Source organism: Oreochromis niloticus, linkage group LG3 (genome assembly GCF_001858045.2).
Source record: "Oreochromis niloticus isolate F11D_XX linkage group LG3, O_niloticus_UMD_NMBU, whole genome shotgun sequence".
Classification (NCBI taxonomy): domain Eukaryota; kingdom Metazoa; phylum Chordata; class Actinopteri; order Cichliformes; family Cichlidae; genus Oreochromis; species Oreochromis niloticus.
This window is the reverse complement of record NC_031967.2, coordinates 81616076-81635731: the sequence shown is the minus strand read 5'-3', so window position 1 is coordinate 81635731 and position 19656 is coordinate 81616076. Positions and strand designations below refer to the sequence as shown.

General features: G+C 41.1%; 1 protein-coding gene across 1 annotated transcript; it reads right to left on the bottom strand.

The window, feature by feature from the left end:
* Positions 1-7981: 7981 nt before the first annotated feature.
* LOC100699533 (uncharacterized) lies at positions 7982-13936 on the bottom strand. The gene is made up of 7 exons (XM_013267502.3): positions 13913-13936; positions 13709-13806; positions 13030-13071; positions 12703-12954; positions 11344-11583; positions 10803-11036; positions 7982-9923 (listed from the first exon to the last, which is right to left on the bottom strand). The coding sequence occupies exons 2-7, from the start codon at positions 13737-13739 to the stop codon at positions 9808-9810; spliced, it is 915 nt and encodes a 304-aa protein (XP_013122956.1). The 5' UTR covers positions 13740-13806; positions 13913-13936; the 3' UTR covers positions 7982-9807.
* Positions 13937-19656: the final 5720 nt, after the last annotated feature.

Here is a 19656-nt window from a genome sequence, read left to right as displayed (position 1 = left end):
GACGGTCAGCAGCTCCTTCTTCAGGTCCATTTTTCTGAGGATTCTCAGAAAGTGGAGACGCTGTTGGGCCTTCTTTAAAACCGCAGAGGTGTTAGAGCTCCATTGGAGGTCTGTGTCTATGTGCACACCCAGAAACTTGAAACTGGAGACCCTTTCCACACACTCCCCGTTGATGCTGACAGGCTGCAGCTCAGACTTTCATTCATCATCAATGAAAGCTGTTCCTTTGTAATCCTCCAAACCACCTTTCTATGACCTCGATGAGATCATCAAGGTCATGGAAAGGTGGGATAGGCTGTTGTAGTTTTATAACTGTGATGTGTGTGTGGTTGTAATTATGCATACAGGTCTATGCTGTAGATTAAACTGGTCCTTATACCTGAATTGGCTGTGTACCCCTCACTAAGCTAATTAATTATGTAGGGCTGTGTCAGGAGAATTATTCTAAAACACTTCTTCAGCTGAGAATCAGAGAGGAGAAACACAGTTTTACTTGTATACAAGGGCAGCACAGAGCAGGGCTCTGTGACACGCGCTCTGAGACTGCCCTGGTCTTTATTTATACATCAGTGGGTGTTTGTTCTTTACATTGGAATGTGGATGTTTAATGTTTAGGGGTGTGTGTGTGTGTGTGTGTGTGTGTGTGTGTGTGTCCATAAACGACTTCCCTAAACCTGCTGGTCTGGAAGTCCAGCAGTTCATCTAAACAAAATGCACAAAATGCACTATCTACAACTAATTACAAAGCCCTAAGCATATATGAGTAGATAGCTGTAAACATAAATAATACAAATCCAACATTCTCCTCTTTCGGCAGTTATGCTGTAAAAGTCCCCAGTTATGAACACCTCATGTCTGATAGTGTTAATGCAACCATTTTTATACTCAGCATATGTAAACATACACAGTTTGACAAACATATTAGCAGTTATCCAAGTTCTCATTGATCTCCTTCAATGGTAACCTGCATCCTACAAGTGAACAAATGAATTGTTAATGGTCAAAATAAGAAATTAACATTTTCATGATCACTCCAGCTTGATGGTGCTCTTCCGCAAGACATGTAAATCACATCTTTCTGCAGAGTGGTTTAAGTTCTGCAGGGCGTCATAAATGTCTCTTCCAGTTGTTTCCATCACTGTCCATAGGACCAGAGTCCAAATGTATGTAGAATAGACATTCAAACATACCAGTTGAGTTTGTTGTTTGTCAACATGGGTCTCAGCTATCTTCAAAGCTGCAGACCTCGTCAGCACTCTAGTTTTATGGCCTCTGTTCTGTGGGGGACATTTGACTCCTCCATTGTCCATCCTCTGCAGGAAAACCCTCTGTGGAAAGGGTACTGGATCCCGTTATCTTACTGCTGTTATGATCCCAGCAGTCTTCAGTGTGCCATCGTGTGCACAGTACAGTGACACAGCATTAGGTGATGTTCATAGGAAACTGCTGTCATCACCACCATCGCTTCTGGTTCCTGTGCTTCTCACAGAATCATGATGCCTTCCTTGGACTCCCCCTGCGTTGTCGATGGAGCTTGGCACGCTCCCCTCATCCTTCAGGTGCCCGTCTGTCGTCCACAATCTCCTCTGTTGGCCTCTGGAAAGCCCCCTTGGCACAGCTCTCATCCTTCACAGCTTCATGGTCCTTGCTGTGGCTCCAAAGTCTGATCTCATGATGGGCCCCAACCAGCTCGACCTTTGACCTCAACCACTGCCTGGGCTGTCAGCTATGCCTGGAATGGGTTTGCTTGTCACTGGGCCTCTGAAGATTTCTCAGGAGATTCCTTTCAGCAATACTTTAACTGCTGCACCTGTATTTCCTTGCTAGGAGGAAAAACCTCTATTTGGAAAGCATGTCAATCATCATCAAACCACATTCTTTAGTTCAGTGAGCTTCATTTATGAACCATCAAAGCCTCATCTGAAAACAGATGCACCACTTGCATAGGTTTAATACCCGTAGATGAACTGTTAATCACACAAAAATCATAAAAACATAGTTTAGAAAACATAGAAAAGATAGTTTCATGTAACTCTATAATTCTGGACCCCTCCTCTTGACGCATGGACACTCCCATGAGTCAACTCATGAAACCTAGATTCCTGTCTGAAAGAAAAAGGTTAGCTAGATCATGTCCCAGGCAACATCCGGGCGTCTCCCCCTCTGGAGCAGCACCACCCCGGACCTATAACCCTGCAATAAAAGCTGTTAGTGTGTTTTGCATATTAAGTTTGCTTAAAACCCGACTCCGCCAGGAGCCTGCATACACACCATCATGGCCTGGAAAAGAAGACCTGGAAGTGAAATCAAACTTCACACTTATAAACAACTGTATCATTAGAGTAATAAAGCATTCAGCATCAACAGGACAAGTATCATGTGCAGGTTTTCTCAAATTAGAAAACTACAATTATTGCCATAATTTGCCTCAGACATGGATCATCCCATGTACTCAGTTAACATTAATGTAATCGGTGACTTCCCTTAACAAAGTCACTCCACGTATTTAACACTAGGAGCTCAGTAGTGGCCAGCTAATGAGCCCCATATCAAACTATTCCATAAACACTGCATCTCTTATTTGCTTTCTCATGTTACTTGTCCGTCTCTGCTGAATCCTCTACATGCAATCTTAGAAAAAACAAACATCAGCAACACACATGGACAATCCTGGAGGTCAGGCACAAATTGACAGGTTCCAGAGGTGCTATAAAAAGACCATAAAGTTAGCCATCCATAGCTGTGGAAAGAAGTAACACTAGTTTCAACACAGGAAATGTCTCACATATTATTCACATCGTCAAAGTAACCTTCACATTTCCCCAACAACACAGTGTAACAGCATCACCAACTCATAACCTGTTTTCTTCACACATGAACCCAGAAATCCTGTAGTAGAAAAACATCAACCAGCCATCCTGGTATAAATCACATGATCAAATCACATGAAGAACTGTCATGCTGTAGAAATGTTAGCGCTGCGCAGGTGTACACACACTTTCTCACAGTTACCTCTGTGAGCAACACAAGGTAGTGAATAACACCCCTGGTAGATGCACAGACACAGAAAGTGGCATTTAAAAGGTTAAATCGTTATGCAACCTAGGATGGTGTTATCATCTTCCTGCTCCTTGTAAAAGAAACACACATAAATTCATCTGCATGTTTGTCAGCTGGGGGTTAACTTCGCACAGTGATGTCAGTCAGTCTGTCAGCTTCTGTCAGCTTTTACCAGTCAGTCAGTTTTTTTTCTTTTCTCTCTTCCACTCATTCATTCATGCATTCATTCATTCTTTCTTTGCTGATAGAGGAACCTATCTTCGCATTTAGTTTCCACTCATAGCAAGATGATGTCATTTTAAAAAAGAAAATTTCAAAAAAAGAATTTAGACTGGATTACCTCGCTGAATCCTTTTTGACAGGGACTTTCATTTTAATTGTCCCAGATAAGTGACTTTCTCCTGAGCCCATTTTAATTTTTTGGAGAAAGTCACTTGCAACGGTTTTCTCGACATGTCGTATAGCGCTTCTGTTCTAATCGTGCAGATCTGCTCAAACAGAGATCATTTCTGCCTCCTGACATCTGACAGCCTCTGTAGAAATTATCCACACCCTCACTTATCTTAACTGCACTACTGTATAGTTCTGTGTAAATAATCATTCTGTACATACAATAATTTTTAACCTTACAACTGTTTACAACTTGCATAGTTCCCATTTCTGTATAACTGTATATCTCATATTTCTGTAAAGTTATTTATTTCATATTCTGTATAGTTTTTCATATTTATATCCTGTTCATATCCTGTACATAGCTTGTACTCACTACAGCCTGTACATACCTATAGTTATAGAATATTCACAACATACTTCATACCATGTACATTATAACATACCACAATAGACCCATTTCTGTAATATACTTGCATATCTATATTATTGCTAATATATATTGTAATATATCTATATCACTAAAGCACTTCTGGATGGATGCAAACTGCATTTCGTTGCCCTGTACCTGTGACATGTGCAATGACAATAAAGTTGAATTCTATTCTATTCTATCAACCGAAACTTTCAGTGCACTGTGAAAGTATCAAAATAAAAAGGCCTTGTTCAGTCATGACACACGCTCCTCATCTCAGGCGGGTAAATCATACTATTAGCATGATTTATCATACCATCATACTAATTGGCAGGCTCAACTTCACAACAAAAGAAAAATCATCAGCTAGATTAATTCCAAACCAACCATCAGCCGCACAACACACAACATAAGCCTAATGTCTTATTAGCTATGAATTTAATCTGTACTTTTTACTCATTTAGGCCACAGATTTTATTTAGTTTTCCTTTTTTCCCCTTCATCATAAAACATGTGACATGTTGTCATACATTTCACAAAAGAAGTTTGTTCTTATGTATTCAGAGTTGTGTATCTGGGTGCAGGATTCACTTGCACATCACAACAGGAAACTCAGTGTTTTAGAGTCTCCACTCCAACAAACTCCAACACATCTCATTCACTCGTGCTAGAATTCAATCACCTTTCATTAATCAAAGAACAACCAACTAATTTGCATATCAGCTATTAACCCACTAAGTTGACAGGACAACAGAAATGCATGTTCAAAATATTATCACAAAAATGGAATTTCCCTCATACAGTAAATTACTTGTGCTGCATCAGTCAGGCAGAAAGCATCTCCCAATTTACTATATTAACAACTAAATTTATTGTCTGATCACTGGTTGGTCAAACCAGAATCTCTTTTCCCACAAAAATTAAACTGTTGTCCTGCAACCCAGAGAGTTAACTGTCAGCATTGGATAAATTCAGCATTTGATAACAAGTGTCTGTTAAATTTACACTATTTTAACACTGATGAGAGATAACAAGCTGATCTTCATTGCATGTGTGTTTGTGTTATTAGGCAGGTTTAATCAATGTGTCTGGAGCTACATCTCCAGCAGGGCATGTTCTTAAAGCTGCCTTTCCTACACACTTCTCTGCTATTAATTGATCATTTTGTAACTAATGTGCTATGAGTCCACTGGTCTTTGCATCACACGAGGTGACTTGGACAAGATGATAAACAGACTCACATGCTCAAGATGCTGTCTAATCTTCATGAGCTCTCTTGTGTTTGTGTTAGTAGGGTTAATGCATGTTCTGCTTGTGTGTGTGATTTTGTATATGTTTCTTTTTGCAGTGTTTCAGATTCCTTCTCAATTTTCCACTTAAGCAGTCAGTTTTCTTTTCCCCAGGTTTGCTAACCCAAATTTTGATTTCCCACATTAAACAACAGCTTTCCTCTGTGTTCTCACCTACTGCTCCCACTCTGTTGTCCTCTCCCACTTCAACAGTCCAACAGCCGGCAGTTCTTCTTCAGCTTTGTCCTGTGTTCCACTGTCTCTTCTTGCCATTTTCTCCAAAGGCGGCAAATGTCAACCTCCAACAGTCTCCTCAGTTCTCCTCAAAAGTCCTTTTCACAAGCACAGTGAAGTTGCAGCTTGTTGGAAACACAGTGTCATTCATCCAGTCAGGATGATGGTTTGCTCTTCTTCTCCGATGCTGTTTGTCCACACTGCTGCTGCTTGCTGGGTCTCTTTGCTCAGGACTTTGCTGCTGTCTCTTTATCTGCCATGTTATTGCTCTTTGGAACTGCATTCCTTGTCTTCAGGGAGGAGTGAGAGCTCGCTTGCGAGGTTGAGGGACACATGGTGCTGTAAATAAGTTAGCCAGAAATTGGCCTGAATGTTTCCAATGATGTTAAACTATAACTTTATTCCGACTGCTGCATGTGGAAAATCAATCCAGGTCTGCTTTTCATCTGAAAGTGATAAAACTAAGACATTTTTCATTATTATCATCACTGTTTAACCAACACACAGAACTCTCCTTTCTTTTCTTTTTTTGAACTCTCCTGTCTTGTTCTTGGCTGATAAACACAAAACCTTTTCCCTATGATTTTTTTTTTTCATTTTCAATGTAAATTTTGTCTTTTCTTTACTCTACACTTTTTTTTTCTTTTTCTTTTTTTTTTTTTTTTTTTGCATGGTGACCTGCAGAATCACTGTTCTCACAATTGGAGGCTTAAAAGTTACTTTTACACAGCGCACACACACACTGCGACGTCAGACACATTCACACTCACTTTTTCATCTGCATAAATAAACCATATGGCTGATGATATGTGCCATGGTGATCCATAAGTATGATCACAAGTTTATCTAGTTAGTTTTCAACCCAACAAAACAAATAAACAGAAACATGATGCTGATGCTATAAACACTCTACACACTGAGTCAAGAGACAGGAAAACTGCTGCGCATCTGAAAGAACTCACGGAAACGCTGCACACTCCAGTTATCATAATTATCATAGTTCTGTTTCTCTCTCTTTAATGAGTTCTCAGCAGCTCTCGATCTGATAATGTGAAGCTTGCTAATCAGCTCAGAAGAGACAGAAACTCAACCTCACATAGTGGTTGTGTGCTTTGCCCACAGTGTCAAAGACTTGCACTTTCATATTCAATTCAGCTTCTCCATCATATAGTTTTCAACGGTTTCATACAGGGTTCAGCATATTAGTTGTTTTCATATCTGTGCTCTATATCTCAACAATGGCTCATATTAGGATGACAGTCTTTCAAACAGGTCAAGTGCCTCTATGCACGTCATTAGTTCAAATATTTACCTATTTTACTTCATCTCATATGTCATTGTACTGAATTTGAGCAACCTTAAGCTTAATGCAGATTACTGTTACACAATGCACACACACACATATAGACATTTGCGCGCTTTTACAATTTGTTACGAAGTAATTACGGCTACCTCTAAAACCAGTCTAAACACAGTTCCTTTCAGCGAACCCTAACCTATTTTACGCGTTTCATTAAACCTCTGCGGCCGTTTTATATATCAAAATAGTGTTTCTCACCCTCAGACGACTCACTGGTGGTTTGGATCGTCAGACTGAATCCCACCGCAGTGGACCAGACTATAAACACCGGTCCGGACCCAAATTCTAAAAGGGCTGTGCACAGACTTTGGTGCTGGCTTCCCACAGCGTCAGGACTCAGTCCGCCAGATCCTAGAGCAGAGTCACAGATAACAGTTCTGATGTTTCTGCTCCGGCTACGAAGGACCAAAACAAATGTCAGGAGAATTATTCTAAAACACTTCTTCAGTTGAGAATCAGAGAGGAGAAACACAGTTTTACTTGTATACAAGGGCAGCACAGAGCAGGGCTCTGTGACACGCGCTCTGAGACTGCCCTGGTCTTTATTTATACATCAGTGGGTGTTTGTTCTTTACATTGGAATGTGGATGTTTAATGTTTAGGTGTGTGTGTGTGTGTGTGTGTGTGTCCATAAACGACTTCCCTAAACCTGCTGGTCTGGAAGTCCAGCAGTTCATCTAAACAAAATGCACTTAGCCTAAAACAGACATAGATACGTTTATCCTATCATAAAACAATAAAACAAGGTATGACCTCTCCCATGCTCCCAGGATGTGGGTTTGAAAACCAGAACACCCTGGAATGCACACAAAGTCTACTAAAGATCACACATCCTATCACTACTCAATCGATTATACACCTCTAAGCATATATGGAAACTTATATCATTAAAAGATTATACTGACTACTAAGTACAATTTTCCATTGACAGGCTGACTCATGTGGAGCTGTTTTACATATTTTAACTTTTTTGAGCATTTATTAAAAAGCAATAAACCTAAAGTGTAATGCATCCCGGTCTCAGTGCAGGCACATTTATTTAGAGCTGTGAACACACCTCACACACCACTCACACTGAAAACACGTGCCAGCCTTCTACTTTCATCTTTCTCCACATTCACAGTTACAGCTCATGTTTGTACTGCAGGTTATCAGACATGACCATTAATGCTGAAGCAAAGAAGAAGTGACACTGACCGATAGTGAAACTGAGACACTGCCCAGAGAAGTGGATAAGAGGAAACAAGCTTTATTTACTGATCTCAGTTCAGGATTCTGGTCAGACGAGAGACACAAAAACACAAACCAAGTGTTAAAAATGACCACCACAGATGTGACGTTTGTTTACAAAGTTTATAAGGAGTACTCTGTGTACATTTATATAGATGTGTATAAATACAGTTTAGTGTATGTCTTATCAATCTTCTATATACCATTACTGCTCCTTAGTTTACCTTTATGAACACAGATAAACACAGATGTGTTATTATGACTGTGATCATGATTATCAGCAGCAGTAACAGCTGATATCAGCAACTCTAACAGTAACAACATGTCTGTATTTATGAGTGACTCAGTAATGAAGCATTTGCTAATACTCACTAATGTTTAATAGTATAACTTTATTATAAAGTGCTGCACGTGGTTTATCTGTGAGCTCTCCGAGTCAGCTGCGTCTAAAAAGCATGAAGCAAACATTTAGAAAAAAATGCAACTAAAATGTATATTTTTTAAATTATTTGTCTATTTAAATAATTAATGAAAATGTTTTCAAATGTGTTAAACTGAATGTATGCCAATCCAGTAAATGTTGTTTCCTTTAAATGGAGCATTTTATAAAATTACATAGAAAACTAAAGTTTCTCGGTCATTGTGGGCGGTGATGGTTTTAAATAAGTGTCAGACTGAAACTCTGCTGGGTTTTCACCTTAGTAACAGTGAACAAAGTGAACTGCAGGAGTGTGTGTCATGTAAGAGACTCGGGCTGGAAACATGATGAAATGTGAGAATGTAAGAAGATCAAAATGATGAAAGAGAATAAAAACATCATAACTGTGTGGTAACGTGAGCTTTGAAGAGTTAAACTTGTTTGCGCTTGTCTCTGAGTCGGTTAGGTTACAGTTCACCCTCCGGCCTATGGGCAGTTTCACGCATAATAGCAGTTAAAAACCATGACGAAGTTAAAAAAGTGTTAAATAGCAGATTCTGTTATTCAGCTGATATGTGTCCACTAATAAAAGCAGGCTAACTCTAATATTATGGCACTCGTCTGGGGCGCATTTAGGAATTTAGAAAATGCATGAAGACATAAAAACGTGACTCATAATTACATCAAAGCTCAACTAAACTAAAGCCTCCTCTGAATAATTCTGTTAAAAAAAACCTCAACAAAAGTCTAGGATTATTTTAATATATCATTTTATTTTTTTCCAATATTGTTTCAGTTGTTTTAGTTTAGTTAATTTTATATCATGTGATGACAATATTTTCTTCACAGTTGGTTTTAGTCTTGAGTTTTAGTTTCCACAGTGTGGCTGTATGACTGTAGAGAACATGGCATGACAACACCACAGGAAGCTTCCCCCCCCATCAGCTGAGCTGTAACATCATCCAGCTGTTATATGGCTGGCGGATGAAGACAGTACAGAGAAAATAGTTCCAGCATTAAACTGTTACAAGGTGTAAAGTTAAACATATACAGATTGAAACGTTATGTTATTAGTAAAAGTGGGAAACCCTCTCTGGGCTTCACTGTTACAGCAGTTTAACCTCCAACATCAGACGTTCATCTGTGAGCCGATACACAAAAGCTGCGATTCAAAGAGTCAACAGGAGAGTGAGCAGAGAGCAGGGGGGAAAACCCTGGACTCTGAACAAAGGCATGTCCACAGTACGTGACATGATTTAGTAAAAAATCTTTCAGGAAGTGACTGTGAGGAGCGGGAAGGAAACAGTATCACATGTGCAGTCTGAGAAATGAGAAGCTGGAGCTTCCCGCATGATGGACGCTTCCCTCTGCTCACATGTGATGAAACGTTACCGGAGTCAGAGCAGCAGACTCATTCAGAGTATTCAGAGTCCTCGTAGAGCGCGCGCTCACCTGTGATGTCAACCACCGCCTCGTAGTTTTGTTCAATGCACTGGGTCATCTCCACGGAGACGGGAAGTCTGTTTCCTGTGGGCAAAGCATCGGGGTGAATGTTAGTCTCCACACATATGCATACAGTCCTCATTGATCGCTGCTTTTCACTGGAAACATGCTGCACCGCGGGCACCATCGTATGTCCAAGTTGGCCCACAGCAGGCGCACAGTGGGCAGCTGTGGGTGAACTGTAGGGCTGTGACTCATTGATACAGGACACTGGGTTCAGGTTAAGATGCAGGTTTTCATCCTACATGTTTGTGTGACAGTCACGTGGATGTCTTCTGTAATCTGATGCTGATCCTCCACAGTGACCTCAAGCTCCAGTCCTTTAGCCTTGTCTCGATCATGTCTTCCAGCTTTGGGGTCTCCAACTCCAGTCCTCAGAGCTACCGTCCTGCAGCTTTTAGATGCATCTTTGTTTCAACACACCTGAATCAAATGAATGGCTTGTTACCAGGCCTTTGCCTAACTTGATGACATGCTGAAGAGGTAATTCAACCATTTGATTCAGCTGTTTCTCTGCATAAAAGCTACAGGACAATAGCTCTCAAAGAGATCTCTGCTTTAAACCATGCAGCTCTGGAGGTCTGTGCAGCTACAGTTCAGTACACCTTTTACTGCACCAGGTCACAGTTGAAGCGCTCACAATCAAGTTCCAACTTCTTAAAATAGTTTCAGACACTAGAAGTTGTTACCTTTGGTTCTTTTCTGCTGTTATTTGGGTGTATAAAGGTTAGTATGTGAGTCTAATCCTGGTTAAGAGAGGTGAAATATCAGATTAAAGCTATGGTTTGGCTTTAGCAGTCCGGTTATTGTAATAATCAAAAATGCAGTGCAGACGTTTGTGATTTTACAGTCACAGCTGCCAGCAGGATGGCAGCAGTGATGGACCTGTGTGGAGGTATCTACCTGAGCGCCTGGTGGCCAGCCGGTCCAAGCAGATGGACAGCAGCAGGCCGGTGGTGATGGAGTAAATACAAAAGGCCAGCAGGTGGGAGAGGAGTCTCAACACAGGCGCACAGGAAGAAGGAGCAGGAGGAGGACGAGGTGAGGAACAGTTGGTGGGAGGAGGGGGAAGAGAGGGAATGGGGGACATGGTTTCACGAGAATGGACAGATGATCTGACGGAGGTCGTCGGGGGATCTGCAGGAGAGATAAGGAAGCATCTTCAGTTCATTCACTCAGGGTTCGATAGAAAGGCTCAATGTGATCAGTGCAACGAGGCTACACCACCAACACAGGCTTTCATTTCCATCTATTAGTATTAGATGCTGAAGAGGAGCATGCTAGTTATTACATTATTATTGATTGTGATAATAACCACAGTCAAATCTCAGAGTGATGAATTCTCTCTCTTTGCTCCACCTCCTCTCCATTGAGGTCAAGGACATTAGAAAAACACAAAAGGGGTCCAATTTATGATGACAGCAAATGATGTCAGTGTTCTGACCTCTGACCCTCAGGTAGCTATGAGCAGATGATCCACTCAGATCAGTAGCACACCAGTAGAAACCCTCATTAGACTGCTGCACGTTGGAGATGGTGTGCTCTTTATGTCCAGATACAAGATGACGTCCACTGTAGAAGAAGTAAGCTGCCACCGTGTCACCAGTGCTGAGCCTGCAACGCAGAGTGAGATTACTTCCTTTTATCACAGGAAGTGCCGGGATCTCCAGGATCACTCCTTTTTCTGGATGACAGAGACAAAAGTACAGACATTTAGACAGGAAGCTTCTGGAGACAGCATGCAGGAGGTCAAATGATGATGTCATAGGACTGAATTCATCAACGTTCATCATCACAGACTGTAAAAGATGGTGTGGCCACTGCAGTCTGACCCTCTGCTTTTATAATGATCACTCAGAGGCATTTTCTTCTAGTTATGAGGGAGAAGAACAGATAGCTAGTGTAGCTGTCAAGCTGCTTCCATAGACCATACTGATGTTTGCTAATCAGTGCTACATATCGTCCAAATTAAAACTGGAATTTCACTGAAGTACAGCAAAAATTTCTGAGACAGTCTGTTATTACAATTAACTAACCAGCAGCCATCCTATTGGTCCAAAAGCATAAACACGTTCCAGAGGTAACTTTGCTAGTAACCACAGCTGCCTATCAAGGGCCTGTCACTTAAAGAGGCCACGCCCCCACTGATGAAACTTTAATACAGTTTAAACAGGTGCGTTACAAAAAATTCTCTCCCGTTTTATTGTTATAAAGGGCAAAATTAGATTAACTTATTTATTTATTAGATATTTTAACATGAGAGCCTGTGAGGGCTAACTCCCTGCTGGAGCCTCTGGTGGACATTAGAGGAACTGCAGGAACTTTCAGCCCCGCAGGTCAATGGCTGTTCTGTACCACAGTGCAGCAGATTTAACACCATCTAGTTTAGTGTAGCAGTGAGTTCTAAGTATTTAAGTATCTCCTAATTACAAGTATTTTAAGTATATCAGTGTTTCCTAGCCTAAAAAATCCAAAACAATATGAACAAAAATCTGAGACATTAATTTAAACATCTATTAAAACAACATGAAAGTAAAATTCAGACAACGTGTCATTTGAAGTATAAACTGGATTCTAACGGCTCATCTCCACATAAGCACCACATTGTTGAACTAGCCTATGGATCAAGCTGTTATTCACACATTCAAGGCGCTTTTTATGCTAAATGCCCACCACCTGCATATATATATAAAAATAAATATATGGTTGTACTTCACCTGTCACAGGTGGTCCTGATACTGTATTGCCCTTAAATGTCCAGAGCAACTGTGAAAAAAAGAAGAAAAGAAACAACTTACTTTACCTGAAACACTGATGGTGACTTCATCACTCTTCTGCCCAGAACTGGTTTCACACCAGTAAATCGCTGTGAAGGTTGTTTGCAAGTCCTGAACACACAAGGACTCATTAAGTCTCCTGAAGTCTGCCGCTGGTCCACACTCATCAGTCTGGTTTCCTCTGGTCCTCCTCACCGTCCATCCATCATCACAGCTCAGAGACACTGGAGAGGATCCACTGAAGACCTGCTGAAGGTTTGGACTGACAGACAGAGACACTGGAGGAGACACAGAGTAAATGTATTTGTGTTCTTGTTGGAGTCTCACTGATCGTTTTCACTTCATCAACTCACCTGCAGAAACAGTTGATGCAGACAGCAGCAGCACACACACACCTGCAACAGGAGGAAAATCCACAGACTTGAGCTTCCTCTCATGTCCTCAGAGGTGTACACTAACATACTGTGGCAGACGTCCACACGGTTAGATCAGGAAGAAGATTGGACCATCCGGGACGAAAGACCAATATTTTCTTGGTTACCACATTCCTCACTATAAAGCACCTGAAGTACTGCTGAATCATCACAGCCAAATTGTTTTCAGCTTTTAGATCATTATGTAAGTTTCCTCCTATGTTTAAATGGGACAAAATATAAAAACTTTAAAGGTTTCAAAAACCTTCCAGAATCCCAGTTCCTGCTTTTCTTTCCTCATTTGTAATATTTATTGTGTCCTTTGTTGTTTGTGTCTATATTAAGAATGAACATTTAAAAAACAAGCACATCTTTTACAGAGACCCGTGACTCTAAACTACAGACCCTGACCCTTCGGAATATTAAAGATTTCTGATTGGATTATTTTCTGGATTTACACAGAACAGAACTGAGCCAACTTCCTGTTTTCTCCCCCGACAACACGGAGTAAACTCACAGGTCATCCAGTGTCCGTCCTTTACCTGGAGCTGGACTCACTCTGTGGTAGCTGGGATCACTGAGTGGGTGAGTGGGTGTAGGATTGCTGTGTGTGACTCACCGGGGAGCAGAGCCACAGGTGCAGTCTTCATGGTGTCTAGATCAGCACCGAGGGTCAGTGTGAGCTGCAGACTTTCACTTCAGCTCTTTCACAGCCGCCTGTTACCACATTAAAGACGGAAGCCTCAGTATAAGGAGGGGTAACAGGAGCAAAGGTCTGAGCTCTGAGCCAATCATGTTCAAGTACGGCCTTTTTAAAACTGACCTGCAAACGCTGCAGTTTAGAAATCCTTCGCGAGCTGTGTGAGTCTATCAAAGATCCTTCTGTCAGTCTGAAGAAAACACAAGTACGACTAAAGTAACAGCTGAGATTGTTAGTCTATAAACAAACTCCACCACAGTCACATGACTGCAGCGTCACCACCTCTGAGCTAATGAGTTCCTGCAGCACTCCACAGAAGCTCCTCACCTGCTCACATCACCTGCCTGTGAGTTGAGAGGCTTCTCTTTGGATGCACACACAGCTGCAGACCACGTCTGACCAGCAGTGACTGGTTTGAATCTGACCTCCAGCTCTTCTACTGGACCTCTAAAGTGGGTCTCGTGTCCAGACATGAGTCTTTTTAACTCTCAGTGGCTCGTGTTGGACAGGAGACATGTGAAATGCACCAGAGTGAACTGGATGAAAATAAGAAGTAAAACAAGCTCACATTGAGTCAATGTGGGTGAGCTGTGGCCAGGACAAACCCACAGTTAGTCCACGTGATCCCACCTACATTTTACTAAACCTATAGGCCTTTATGCGTGAAACTGCAGGGGCCCTGTGGGTGATAACTGTGGGTTTGTCCTGCCCACAGCTCACCCACACTGACTCACTGTGGGCTCAGGAAGACACGTTTGCCGGGGCATTATTATTTATTATAAAATAAAAGATGAAACCAGAGAAGATGTTTTATTACACGCTCAGAAAGATGATGCTGGGAGAAGAGACTGACTCTACAGGAACACAGAGGCTAAACTGGAGCTTATCCATGTATCCAAGGACTGAGAAAGTTATCAGGACAGATTCAGTTTTCTAAGACACGCCAACTTATCTGATAGGATTTGGAGAAAGATAAGAAAGAAGGACAGGAGAGGAAGAAGAGAGCTTAGATTTAAAGGGGAGGATGCTCATTTAAAGCTATGATGTAAGTCCTCGTGTTTAAATCAAATGTTATGTTTGTTCACACTGTGAAACCTGCTGCTAAACAAACTGAGGCAGACTGACTGTGTGGTTTAAAGTCTGCATGAAAATCTTCTGCAGGTTAGTTTGCTGCACTGTGATTGGTTTAAAGGTTCCTCCACCACTTTAACCTCTTCTCTGTCCATTTCCTGTTTAGAGGCAAAGTCAGCCTCCTCAATGTAAGAAACAGGACATAGATATATTTTTACATTTTCCTTCTCTGCTCGTGTTTAACTTACCTGAGTAAAGCTGAGTATCTTTATTGGAAATATAATTTAGACTGAAACGAAGTTTGTAATTCCATCTACTGATATTATTATATTAATATAACACGAGGTTCAGTTTAACAGTAGTATCAGTGCTTCTACTTAAGTACAGGATGTGTGTACTTTTGCCACCTCTGCTTATTTTCCTCTGAGTTATCGACCCTGTCGCTAGTTAGTTAACATAAACTATGTAAGTCTGTCATTTGCAGCCATTCAACCAAGCACATCACATCATGCTCCGTACTGACACAAGATGGCGCTACACGTTTTTAAAACTTTAAGCTCTTATTTGTTAAATCCAGCTTCACAGACAGTTATATCAGTTTTTGAGAGCAGGGCTCAGTGACGGAAATTAGCCTTTACACATTTAAGAGTGTCGTGTCCACTTTAACTGGATCCTACAATTTTAAGTGGAGCTGACTTTTAACGAACTAAAATCTCTCAGCCAGCTCAGAGTATGAGAGCTGATTTAGCTCACATTCACTTCACCATCAGCCTGTAAAAATAACTGTCGATGTCTCAGTCTTCCATCAAATGCCAACGCTCCGCATCATCTACAGCAGCAGCTGATTCTCAGACTGAACAGATGCCACGGCTTCATTTCTGTCTCTTTCTCCCATCTAGTGGTCATTCAGTGGTACTACAGATGATATGTCCCTTATAGAAGCACGAGGCCTGACTCAGTGTGGAATCATAAATCGCTCACAGTCAGTTCAGCTCTTTTAGTTTTGTGTTTTTGCAGTTTCAGTTTTTTAACAATCACAGAGTATCTCCAGAGGACCAAAAAGAAGCTCTGAGAGACACTCAGTGGACACAGGAAGTGTTTGAATTGGAGTTTTGGACAGTTTTCATGTTTCACATAAAGACTTAGAACCTCACAGCGATGGATTATTAGAATTGTGTGTGTTCCGTTTTCTCACATGGAGGATGAAAGCTGCAGATCATCACTCCAAAATTCTTCATCCTCTTGAAGTCCTCCTGCTCCTGCTGAGAGGCAAGTCCATCTGGCAGTTTACAGTTTTTCATGCAGGTCACATTGAATGGTTTTATTTTGAAACACCTTAATGGTCTCCTCCATCCTGCAGCTCTGGGGTCAAACTGTGGGATTACCTGGGTAGGACGGTCTGATGTCCAGACTGCACCCACAGGTCCTGTTCTGATTCGATCCTGCAGCCTCGATGCCTCGATTGCTCAGTCTGATCATTGGGCCGTTTTCTTCTCTGAGGTGATGCTTCATATTCAGCTGGATCAGTGACGGATGGAGGGACTTTTACTGCAGTCACACAAATCCTAAACAAGGAAGAGAAAAGAAGATAACACACGGCCAAGACATCTGGCAAGGTAACTCCTTCAAATACCTGGGAGTTCATCTTGATCTCAGCTGGAGAACACAAGCGAACAGTGTCTGTGCTCAGATCCATCAGATACTTGATAGAGCGAGGCTTCAGAGTGTAGTCAAGGCAGCACAGAAGACCATAGGCTGCCCTCTCCCCTCCCTGATGGACATTTATTCCTCCCGCTGCCTCAGCAGAGCAACAAACATCATCGAGGACAGCTGCCACCCTGGTTCTGACCTGTTCAACCTGCTGCCCACAGGTGCATCAGCACAAAGACCCACAGACTCATGAACAGTTTAAGGTCTGTCTTATTCACAGAAGATGTTCCTGTAAGCACCGATCCAAACCATGTCAAGGTCCAAAGAAACCATGATGCTTACTGTGAAGACTAGAAAAGTTTGGTTTACAAATCCAGTGCTGGCAAATACTATGGAGACTGTAATTAACTGTAGATCACTGTAGTGGTTAGTTGCCCTACAGAGCACTCAGAATGATCAAAATAGAAAAGTTAATAGATTCATGATTGAGAGTTGATTGTGCAGGAATGTGGGCGTGAACCAGAGCAAGGTCAAAGAAACAATAGCTCTATCAATAATATCTGTCAATAGTCAGGGACAGGTGAAGGCAGGTCTCCATCCATAGGTGAAGCTGCACATAGATGTAGGACAAGAGGAGCGCCAACAAGGAGGACTAAGTTTAATCTATGGCGCAACTACTGTGATAGACATAAGTGATGAACGAAGAATTTAAATCTGTATTTATTTATATAATGATCATCACATGGCTTTCTGCAGTCCTTTAGTGGATCATGGTGATGTGCATGCACCAGGTCATTGTGGTTTTATGCCTGGCTGTGGAAATCGTCAGTGTTCTGGCGTCATTCAGCACCACTGAGTGATCACTAGAGGGACGCAGGAGACCAGGAGTGAAACTGTGGCTACAGCAGGGCAGCTGTTGTGTGTCGCCAGCTGTGATCTGAGAATCAGCTGGATGTGAGTAAACTAGATCAGGTTAGTGTTGGTGGATGGATTTAAACATCAACACGTTGATGTAAAATAAGAGCTGGTTCTGTGTGGCTGTGCAGAGCTCCACTGGAGGGGTGAAGTCGGGCCGTTGGAGCTCAACCACGACCCGCAGTCCGTTTTATTCAAAACAATTCAGGTTACATTTGAAAATAAATTACCTTATAGCTTCCACAAGTTCATCACACTCATAAAATACAGTGGTAGGGAAACTGAGCCAAACCATCCGATTCCTGAACTTCCAAGACTGGGAGTTTGTTTTCCGCTCCTACAAAACAACGTAACATCGAGCACGATGGAAAGAAACTCCATCGGCAGCGAGCAGAGTTCAACATCATCAGAAAAGTGTTCGCTGAGAAAGGAATGCTCTGTAGTTTTCAATATAATCCATGGAAGACGATAACGATCCTCCATTATGGGAAGATATGGCTGCTTTGTAATGTGGCTTGTTTTCTCCATTTATTTTTCTATTTTACTCTATTCAGAATGTATTTGTGTTTCGTTAACTCAGCATCAGCATTATGTTGTATTAATAATACAGAACAAAAACTCCAGGAATGGAACAAGTAAGGGAACCATCTTCTCAATTACTATGAACTTCATGAGTTTGTACAACCCAAATTAAAATAAACCAACATTTTTTTTTTAAATCAGTTATCCACTTTGCAAGGGCTTCATATACTTGGACTGTAACTGTACTCTAAACCTGAGTATAGATCAACAGGCTCAGATACCTATGAAGCCAAAACCGGACAATTAATAACTCAGTTTATATTATGTATCAACTCTTAGGAACAAAACCCTGATAAAACAGAATGATGTTGTCATTCGAGTCAGTATGATAACAACGTTTATCCATAACAACCCAAACTGGCAGTTTCAAACAAGATGGCTAGAAAATCTAAAATTTGTTACATTTATAGAGGAGAAAACAGAAAATAACTTTGAGTTAAAGGCAGATCAAACCTGAGCCTCGGTGAGATGGAAGGATTCAAAGCATATATTAGAGGGGAAGTCCTCGGCTTTACAAGTACAAAGAACAAACAGCAAAAAAATGGAATAAACTAATTAAATCTTTGGAATTAGACTTAAATATTAGCGTTGAATCAAACTGTTACGTTTGAGAAGTGAATATAATAAATTATCTTCTGATACAGCAACAAAAAGTCTAATGTGGCAATCTTATTATGATCAATGGGAGAAAGTGGGAAGGCCCTTGGCGTGGAGTTAAGAAAATGCAGTCTTTAATAGCATAAAGACCTCTTCAGGGAATGTAACAGTAGATCCATCTGAAATTTATGACAGTTTTAGAAGATTTTATGAAAATGTTTATAAATCGGAACATGCCCAAGCTTCAGAACAGGAACCACTCTTAGATCACATTCAGTTATAGACACTAAGGTACCCCAGGCTATCAAAGCATTAACAGTGGTAAGGGCCTTCTGATTGAATTTTACAAAACTGTCCAAGAAAAATCACTAATTTAACTTTTTAACATGCATGAAGAAGCATATCAAAATGAGGCTCTCCCACCCACTGAGACAGGCAAAGATTACTTTTTTTACCTGGTAAACCTCCTGCAGAGCGCTCATCACTCAGACCAATGACTCTGATGGGGGTTGACATTAAAATACTTCTATTAGACCCTTGTATCGCACATTTAGTTAGCGTTGTACGAAAGCATCAAGGGTTTCACAATATAAGAAGGGTTCTGAATATAATTCATGAGAGATTTGATGCTAAGGATGCAGCTTTATTATCACTCGACGCTCGTCAGGCCTTGGACAGAATAGACTGGTCAGATTTATGTAACATTCTGCAAAGTCAGGATTTGGAAATCATTTTCTCAGATGGGTTCAACCTTTGTAACAAACAACATGGTTTCTAAACCTGTCACATTAGCCTATGCTATTTATTCTGACGATAACAATAATAACGGACCTATTTGGTGTCTTGCCCTGTAAGATGATGACCTGACCTTTTCTGACTAGGCTGTTTGTTAGCACACCAAAATTAATGCAACAAATAGAGCTATTAGGATGATTTCCTGGCTAAAATATAAATGATTAAAAATCCTCCATCCTGCTTCTGAACAAGGATGAAAGTCTAAATCCTTTAATGCCAAGTCAATGAAGTTAATACAGAATAAACACAAAGAATGC

Excerpts from the sequence above, each read along its gene's own strand:
- LOC100699533 (XM_013267502.3), bottom strand. The coding sequence starts at position 13,739 with ATGAAGACTGCACCTGTGGCTCTGCTCCCCG. Across the intron at positions 13,072-13,708 it reads ACCTGTGGCTCTGCTCCCCG|GTGTGTGTGTGCTGCTGCTG; the intron begins GTGAGTCACACA and ends CTCCTGTTGCAG. Across the intron at positions 11,584-12,702 it reads AGTCACCATCAGTGTTTCAG|AAAAAGGAGTGATCCTGGAG; the intron begins GTAAAGTAAGTT and ends TCTGTCATCCAG.